The 9340-nt window shown below is 44.1% G+C and overlaps 1 protein-coding gene across 1 annotated transcript; it reads right to left on the bottom strand.

The window, feature by feature from the left end:
* Positions 1–1340: 1340 nt before the first annotated feature.
* On the bottom strand, positions 1341–9011 carry LOC115129426 (LON peptidase N-terminal domain and RING finger protein 2-like). The gene is made up of 10 exons (XM_029659758.2): positions 7686–9011; positions 6422–6540; positions 5512–5634; positions 4670–4831; positions 4253–4581; positions 4007–4121; positions 3606–3727; positions 3168–3489; positions 2887–3036; positions 1341–2768 (listed from the first exon to the last, which is right to left on the bottom strand). Exons 1-10 carry the CDS (start codon positions 8425–8427, stop codon positions 2610–2612), a joined length of 2343 nt encoding a protein of 780 aa, XP_029515618.1. The 5' UTR covers positions 8428–9011; the 3' UTR covers positions 1341–2609.
* Between the last annotated feature and the right edge of the window lie 329 nt (positions 9012–9340).

Genomic DNA, 9340 nt, shown 5'->3' with positions numbered 1-9340 from the left:
TTGTGTAGCCTACCACTTCGCGGCTGAGCCGTTGTTGCTCCTAGACTTTTCCACTTCACATTAACAGCACTTACAGTTGAATGGGGCAGCTCTAGCAGGGAAGACATTTGACGAACTGACTTGTTAAAAAGGTGGCATCATATGACGGTGCCATGTTGAAAGTCACAGATCATCTATGGATATTGCATGGCTGTGTGCTTGATTTTGTACACCCTCGCTAGCCCACTCCCATACATCCTCTGCAGGGTGGTCCCTCCACTTGCAACCTCAAGACCCCGGTGCTGCTCTCTACACTCCTGAAATAGCTTGATCCACATACATACAAAAGTATGTTCATAAACCATGTCAAATTACAGTGGAGAAATGCATGTCTCTATTTTACTGACAGTTTACAAAAATGTCTGATTTTAACCCCAAATCTCTTCAATCTGCATTTAAACCAATTTAAGGACTCTTTAGCATTTCTTTGATATGCGCAATTATTACTTTACCACTTATTGAGACATATACAGTTGAAGTCGGAAGTTTACACACTTAGATTGTAGTCATTAAAACTTGTTTTTCAACCACTCCACACATTTCTTGTTAACAAACTATAGTTTTGACAAGTCAGTTAAGACAATTGTTTACAGATTATTTCACTATCACAATTCCAGTGGGTCAGAAGTTTACATACACTAAGTTGACTGTGCCTTTAAACAGCTTGGAAAATTGCAGAAAATGTCATGGCTTTAGAAACTTCTGAAAGGCTAATTGACATCATTTGAGTCAATTGGAGGTGTACCTGTGGATGTATTTCAAGGCCTACCTTCAAACTCTGTCTCTTTGCTTGACATCATGGGAAAATAAAAAGATATCAGCCAAGACCTGGAACCACGCAGCTGTCATACCGCTCAGGAAGGAGATGCATTCTGTCTCCTAGAGATGAACATACTTTGGTACGAAAAGTGCAAATCAATCCCAGAACAGCAGCAAAGGACCTTGTGAAGATGCTGGAGTTAAACAGGCACAAAAGTATCTATATCCACATAACCTGAAAAGCCACTCAGCAAGGAAGAAGCCACTACTCCAAAACCGTCATAAAAAAGCCAGACTACGGTTTGCAACTGCACATGGGGACAAAGATCGTACTTTTTGGAGAAATGTCCACTGGTCTGATGAAACAAAAATAGAACTGTTTGGCCATAATGACCATCTTTATGTTTGGAGGAAAAGGGGGGAGACTTGCAAACTCGAACACCATCCCAACCGTGACACACAGGGGTGGCAGCATCATGTTGTGGGGGTGCTTTGCTGCAGGAGGGACTGGTGCACATTACAAAATAGATGGCAACATGAGGCAGGAAAATGTGGATATATTGAAGCAACAGCTCAAGACATCAGTCAGGAAGTTAAACCTTGGTCTCAAATGGGTCTTCCAAATGGACAGTGAACCCAAGCATACTTCCAAAGTTGTGGCAAAATAGCTTAAGGACAACAAAGATAAGGTATTGGAGTGGCCATCACAAAGCCCTGACCTCAATCCCATAGAACATTTGTGGGCAGAACTGAAAAAGTGTGTGCGAGCAAGGAGGCCTAAAAACCTGACTCAGTTACATCAGCTCTGTCATGAGGAATGGGTCAAAATTCACCCAACTTATTGTGGGAAGCTATCTAAAACGTTTGACCCAAGTTAAACAATTTAAATGCAATGCTACTGAATACTAATTCAGTGTATGTAAACTTCTGACCCACTGGGAATGTGATGAAAGAAATACAAGCTGAAATAAATCTCTATTATTCTGACATTTCATTCTTAAAATAAAGTGGTGATCCTAACTGACCTAAGACAGGGAATTTTTACTAGGATTAAAATGTCAAGAATTGTGAAAAACTGAGTTTAAATGTATTTGGCTAAGGTGTATGTAAACTTCAAACTTAAACTGTACATATGACTGGGCTAGATGCAAAACATCTGGTTTTGCATCCATTTCCCCAGTCATGTAGAAATGAAGAGGCCATTTAAGCAGGAGCACATTCTCATATGTACACTTTCTACTCCATTTGGAGGTTTCTATCGCTCTGGTTTTTATGAGTCTCAACATAGTCAGCAGGGGTTAAACAGAAACATAACACCCAAACTGAAGACAACACAATACATTTACTATTGGCTTTTTCAGTTACACATTTTTTTGGTACTTGTCAAGTCTTTTTTATTTTTCTTAAAATAGAAATATACACCAAGTCACAACATTGTGGACGCAACACCGTTAATTGGTCGGCCCTGTTCTGTTCTGGCACATAATGACAGTCACCAGTCTGATTTCGTGCTCTCTTATTCCCTCCCTTGAGGGGACATAAGAAGTTGAGAGATAGCGTGACAGAAGTCCATCATTCCAGTTATTGTGACAGAGGACAGGTGAACTGGACATTGATAGGTGGATGGATAACCAGAAACAATGACCTCCCTATCCCACCGCCCTACAATCCAACCCAATGGCTTCTTCAGATTCAGAGAGCGCCATTTGTAAAGGAGTCAAAGGCATTTCCCTCATATGAAAGCTGAGTGGGTTTACTGAATGAGTGAATGACCATGCATGGTCTACGCGGTTGTGGTGGCGGCTGAGCGGTCATCGGGGTCTCTTGCGCGTGACAAAGATCAGGACCCTGCGGATGGCAATGAGGCGGTCCTTGAGGGAGGGCATGGCCAGGATGGTGAGCTGGGCACGGTTGTCAAGAGGCAGCACAGCCAACAGCCACCAAGCCCATGCTGGGCCACTGGGATTACCCTGGAGGGAGAGGGAGGAAGTCAACTTGATAACAGCAACACACTCAATCACTCTATGACATGAGTCTCACCAAGATCGACGTGTGAGAGAGAGAGAGATGGTTAGGTTAGTGTCGTACCTGTGGGTCAGGGTCCTTCCCAGGTAGGTGTCCAAAGTGGCTGATTATCTGGCTCTTCATGTTGTCTTTAAGGGAGGTGAACCAGCCGCTGGCCTGGTCGTACACAGAGACATAAAGCTTCTGCAGCTCCACGAACTCCTGGCCCTCCACCTGACCACACACAATATAAAACAGTTAGAATACACACACCAAACTTATAAAAGTGAGGATACAAATATCTATAATGCACTTTATGTATCCACATACATGACCTTCCTCACACAGTGTTTGCCAGTACACACCTTCTTATCCTCCAGGTACTCGATCTTGGCCGTGTTGTATCCGTCTCTCTGGCCGTGGCTCAGTACTTTGAAGCGGGACACACCGATGGTGTCGACCACAGACCTCCCATCAGGAAAAAACTTGACGTCCCGGACCTCCAGCATGCAGCCGTAATCAGCAAAACCCTTCAACTCATCAGCGATGCACATACCAAACTGTTTGGTACCGGTCTCCATGGAGCGGCGGATCATGAGGCGGTAGCGTGGTTCGAAGATGTGCAGTGGACAGGGGATGGTGGGGAAGGCCATGGTGCACACAAAGATCGGCACTTCCTGGTTCAAGCTAGGGAGGAAGGAGGGACACGAGATTGGTCAGTGATTAGCATAAAAAGCATTACTACAAGGATTAATTTATCATTAAGTCAATGGCTAAGTAAAATGATCAATTCTGTGACTCACTTTGCCAGTTCCTTCATCTCCTCCTCATGGATCTTCTTCCTCTCTGCCAGCTCATCTCCCAGGTAACGCTGCAGCACTTCCTCCATCAGCAGGGTCTTGTTGAACCCTCTTGTGGCCAGATACTGGAATTACACAGCGGAATAGGACATTTACGTCTTTGTGCATTTTTCTTTACATTGGTCCAATATCCTAGTTTAATACCTGTGTCAGAGGAATCTTTATGCCAACTTTGTTTTTGTCACGCTAAACCATCTATCACACAAGACAGAAATTACAGCCATCATTTTCATAATCACCAGCTCTGCCCTAAGCCTTCCATACACATATAGAGCACAGCTACTTCCTCTGTGTGTGTGTGTGTATGTATGTATGTATGTATGTGTGTATGTGTATACACACACCTCTGAGAGGTTCTCTTTGCAGAGAGGGCAGTTGGGGTTATGGTCCAGACAGCGCTCTAGACACTTGAGGCAGAAGGTGTGTCCACAGGGGGTGGAGACAGGCTCAAAGAACAGCCTGGAAGAAACAACACAATAACAGGAGCTTTATCAGTAGAGGTAATTATCACTATTGACTGAAAATCAAACATCCTGAGTAGCTAACCATAAAGATATAATTGTGTGGTGGTTGGTTGATGGTCCTCTTACCTCATACAGAGGGAGCACTCCATATCTCTACTGTCGAGCAGGTCTTTGGACACCGTCCTTCCCCAGAGGTAAGCAGCAGGAAGGTGAGAGGAGGAGCAGGCTTCATCTGGTCTGAGAAGTTTGGAGGGAGGGCTGAAGGCTATGCCGTCCCCACTGTGTCTCCTCTTGAGGCTGCCTGGGAGGGCAGGCTGGGCAGCCAGGACACTGACCAGGCCCTTGGCATCTTCTAGCAAGGGCTTCTCAGCTTTACTGCTGGGGGACAGGGGATGTTTGGAGGAGTCTGAGGGACCATCGCACAAGGAACTCTTACTCACTCTGAACTCTAAGTCCTGGAGAATGGAAAAGGAGAGGGGTTACTAGGAGAAATAGGTGTGTGGGGGTGTAAATGTGTGTGTATGTATGCATGCATGTACTGACCTGTGAGGAGCAGCCAGGCTTCTGTGGCATGGTGAAGGGGTTTAGAGAGCCGTACAGGGCGGGGGGCTTAAGGAGGCGAGTGGAGGGACCACCCTGTAGAGGATGTATGGGAGTGGGCTGACCATCCTTCTCAAACACTGACGAGAACAGCTCACTAAGCACCTACAAAAACAGAACACACACTGTCAGTAAGTACGCTCATACAATGTCATAGCACTCATAAGTAGCTTATAACTCTTAATCACCCTCTGACGCTGGCTCGCTCTCCTTCCTGACTTGCCTCAATGCTCTCTCTGTAAGAAAGGGGTTTCATTGTACTTGTGCAAGTGCCAATAAAAACTTGGAACTTGAAATAGTATCCATAGTGTAATGGGAATATGTGACTGTGGAAATAAAGGACAAGGCTCACATACTGAACAGATGGTCTTGTCATAGTGACAGTACATATTGCAGTGAATGTAACAGCAGTGGAGATACTAAAACAGGCCACAGTGACAGCAGGGGATAGGGTTGGCATAGCTCCCCAGCTAAGACAGCTGGAATGGGGGCATTGCGTCATCACCTATTGTGGAGCAGGATTTAAAACCAAACTAATCCTGTCTGGTAAGCATAGACAGATTTACACTGTCATATCGTACATAGTGATACTGCATTAGTACCATAGCAACTGTGATTGTACTGTGATTTTTTTTATACTATTGTGATGTGACATTAAGGGCATTATGTTTGTGGTTGGGCCTTTGTAATGGAAATAAATGGACACAAGAGTTTGAAACCTTTTACATTTTTGAACTAGCTTCAACTGGAATGCTGAATTGAAGGGGGGTAAAATTGTGTATTACCTTCTGGGCTTCCAGCTTCACCATCATCCAATCAGGTTTCAGTGCCACACACATGAAGTACTCCTTTAAGGCCTCATCGTTGCGGTTGGCTTTACTCAGGGCTGAGGCCTTGATGTAGTGGGCCTGGGAGAACACAGCGAGAGGAAAAACATTTTGAGTAGGGACACACAAAAGAGAGTAGGAACTACTCTATTGGCATTTCAATTATACATCTAAAGTATATTCTCAAAACACTGATAACGAGTCATCTGAATATTGTTAATGACCTTCCTAAACAATTTAAGTTCACTTTTTTTAAATAGCAAAACATGGGAATTAAGTCCCCAACTTAGTAATTATTGTCATAACATCCAGGAGCTCTTCAACCAGGTCAACATAAGCTCTTCCCTATTCACAGTGCCTGGGTTTCAGCTCTATCTGTTCTATTTTGCATGTCTGTCAGCAGTGGTAATTTGCATATTAACATGCACACAAGCATGTAGCATCCTATCTCACCTGTGAACACACAGCAGCCTCCAAATCATACTTTAACACATACATAGCTACACAGTCCTAAGCATGTATAATGTGTTGGGTGTTAGCTGGGTCAGCCTGAGGCTGTGGAGAGGTAGTGGGTGTTCATTACATAACCGCAGCAGGTAGCCTAGCGGTTAAGAGCGTTGTGTCAGTAACCAAAAGGTTGCTGGCTTGAATCCCAGAGTCGACTAAGTACAAAATATGTCAATGTGCCCATGAGCAAGGCACTTAACCCTAATTTCTCCTGTACGTCGCTCTGGATAAGAGCTTCTGCTAAATGACTCAAATGTGAATAACTAGACAGACATTAATATTTTAGGCCCACAAATACAGAGGACATCTAGTGGTCTATACTCTGCTGGGTAGATTTGAGTTGCATATCTATTTATCTCACCTTTGGCCAGAGAGGGTTGAGTCTACACAGGCTCTCTGCATCCTGGATGGCCTGGCTGTAGTTCTTACTCTCCAAGTGTAGCTCAGCACGCTGTCCCAGTAGCCGACCTACAGATGGCGCTGCACAACAGAGAGAACAAGCAGAATGAGAAAATGTCATTTACACCCTTTCAAACAGGTACATTGTTGTGACTTTGGATGTTTATCACAGTATGACATTTGCTACTGGGCAGGCAGCCAGCATGTAAATGCACAGACAATCCTACAGTGAGTCAGACAACAACCAAATGCTTTTACCATGTGCAAACAGAAGAAAACAGTTTCCTTGAATTAGAATATTGCACTGTAATCTCCCATGCACAATCTGTGCTGGGAATTAGGCCTACAATATCATGTATCACCCTTCTGGCTAGTGGGGAGGGGAGAGACGATAAGGTCAACATTCTGATTAATGATTGTCTATTTTTGGCTAATCTCTGGATGACATGACTCCGCTGTGCCCCAATTTACACAACCGGGTCAGCAGCTGACATTAAAGCAGAAAGTATGGAGTCGATCAGAGCTGCTTTGCAGCCAGCCTCCACTGAAACGCCAAAGGATTTAATCACACTGAGCCAGCGCTCACTCTCACTCCTGACTGTGACTCAATGCTTTCTCTATATTAAGGGTCAGGACAAAAGTTTTTTTTCTAAGGGACTAATTAGGGGCCTGAGTTTTTCTTGGTCAAACTCAGGTCACACAGTTGGGGAAAACAACTCCTGCCCATATCTATAGGGAGTGAACTACTCAGGGCTGATCGGGTGTTTCAAAGGTAGAGCTTCAAAGGTAGAGCGGAGGAGGAGGGAGCGACCTAAATCCCGGCAGCTTCCCTAAATAAGAGACACATAGAGCATGTTGGTAAAATGATAGATGGTGGGGGAAAGACTGAATGGGGTTCAGTCCATTTTAATGTAACAGCACAACCATTATGCAATGAATATTATAGCAATCCATGGGGTATGAGACTGGGAGTCAGAGTAGAAATGTGGGTTAGGTAATCGGGGAGTGGGGACTACCGGGTTTATGAAATAATTGCTTCGAAAGATGCAGTGCAGTGTCGCCCCCTATCGGTGACACGATGTGAAATAGTGAAAAGTAGGTCATCTGGTCTACCAGATCTATCTGGTTTTAAATCGGTAAAAGGGTTACATAAAATACATAATCTGTTGATAAACATAAGAATCCGAAAATGGCTTATCCCAACTGTAAATGTGACATTATCTTACCCAGTTCTAAGGCTTTGTTGTACTTCTCCAAAGCATCTGTGTAGTCGTGCTTCTTCTGTGAGACCTCACCTTCTATCCAATGCCTCCTGGCTTTACTTTCAGAGTCGAACCATTTATCCAACAAACTACTGAGGATGACATTTACTCTAAATCCAATGGGTAGGATCTGTACGTCTTTTTTGTTCAGTTTATGTTTGCATTGTATGCAGTCTTTGACAGTTTCTTTTTCTAAACAATGTTTGCAAAACGTATGGCCGCACTCCATGGTGGTTGGTTCTGACAGTAAACACCTACAAAGGCGGCACGAAAACAAGTCCAGGGGTTCGTCCTCAAATGCCTCTGTATCGGCATCGACACCATCGTCTCCATTCCCACTTTTATGACAACTCGTTGCCTTCCCATGAATGTTTAGCTCCTTCTCGCGAAGAGTCCGTGCTATGTTTACAACCAAAAGCTGCAATTCGTCCGGCCGAAGTTTGCCAATGTTGGCCGCGGTGCAGTACGAGTCAAGCGCCTCCGCTATTCGCCCGGCCTGGGCAAGAGCGTCAGCTTTGAGCAAACAGAGACCCCGGTCTGGATGTTGGAGGTCCACCAGCTGAGAGTTATAGATTTCCGCGGCAAGGTCGTAGTCACCTGCCCGGGTTGCTTCCGCTGCCACCTCGAGCATTTCAGTGGATATACCCGCTGCTCTAGGGCTGGATACCGCGTGGACAAACTGGTGAGCTTGGATTCCCGTCTCCATTTTCGTCTCAGACTATAAACGTATAGCTATAGCAGTGTTGACAACTTAACTGATATTCGGACAAAAACACTCCTTACTCATCAGAAAAATACGTCAGACTCTTTTACATGTCCCATTGTGAAAGACCCGTGTTGTTTTCCAAGAGAAGAACTAGTAGGCCTTATTCCGCGAGATCCGAATAGAACATGCACCGAGCTGGGGACTAACGTCAAAATAGCTCGTATGAAGACTTCCCATTTTGTCAACCTATATATACAGATTCTATATTACAGCACCGTAATGCCCATTTCCCATGTGCCTAACGTTAGTTGGCTGACATAACCAAACCTCCAATCTGTGACATAACGTTAACTTCGCTAGCTACGCCTCCTCAAAATACAGCAAGAAGGCGGTCTGTAATTGCTGGCTAGCAAAACATTGTTGGCAGCTCAAATCCTTCATCGGGGGTTTGCAAATTTCCTACTCCGTTTAAATAGTCAAATTAACTTCTAACTGTTAGGAAAAAATGCAATTAAAAGACAAGTATCTGGTCCTCACTGTACTCTATCTTGCAGATGAATTCAATTTCAGAGATGCATCGCCGCGCACATGAGCACGTGTCATTATCTCGGAAACGTCATTGGTCCATTATATGGTTACGACGCAACATTGGAAATACCCCAATACCGTCAACATTGTAAATCGCCCGGCACTCAATTCATGTAACAACCAGTGGGATACATTGTTTTATGTAATAATGTACATAAGAAGCAAAGCGAGAATAACACATACATTTGTTTTGAGAACACTTTCAAAACATATTGCGGTGATTTAAGACACGGAAAACTATAATCTTATCCTTTGAAAATGTGGTCAAAATTGCTGGTGGATGCCATTTTCAAAACAGAAATTTAACTTAGGCATTATTCGATAT

The sequence above is a fragment of the Oncorhynchus nerka genome, linkage group LG1 (assembly GCF_034236695.1).
Source record: "Oncorhynchus nerka isolate Pitt River linkage group LG1, Oner_Uvic_2.0, whole genome shotgun sequence".
NCBI classification, from domain to species: Eukaryota; Metazoa; Chordata; class Actinopteri; order Salmoniformes; family Salmonidae; genus Oncorhynchus; species Oncorhynchus nerka.
Note: the sequence above shows the minus strand (reverse complement) of the source record. Positions and strands in the feature narration are given on the sequence as shown.

What these genes read in the sequence shown, in the direction of transcription:
- LOC115129426 (XM_029659758.2), bottom strand. Translation starts at nt 8,427, where the DNA reads ATGGAGACGGGAATCCAAGCTCACCAGTTTGTCCACGCGGTATCCAGC. An exon ending in CAACAAAGCCTTAGAACTGG is followed by an intron (nt 6,541 to 7,685) that starts GTAAGATAATGT and finishes TCTGTTGTGCAG; the next exon opens with CGCCATCTGTAGGTCGGCTA. An exon ending in TGAAGCTGGAAGCCCAGAAG is followed by an intron (nt 4,832 to 5,511) that starts GTAATACACAAT and finishes CTGTTTTTGTAG; the next exon opens with GTGCTTAGTGAGCTGTTCTC.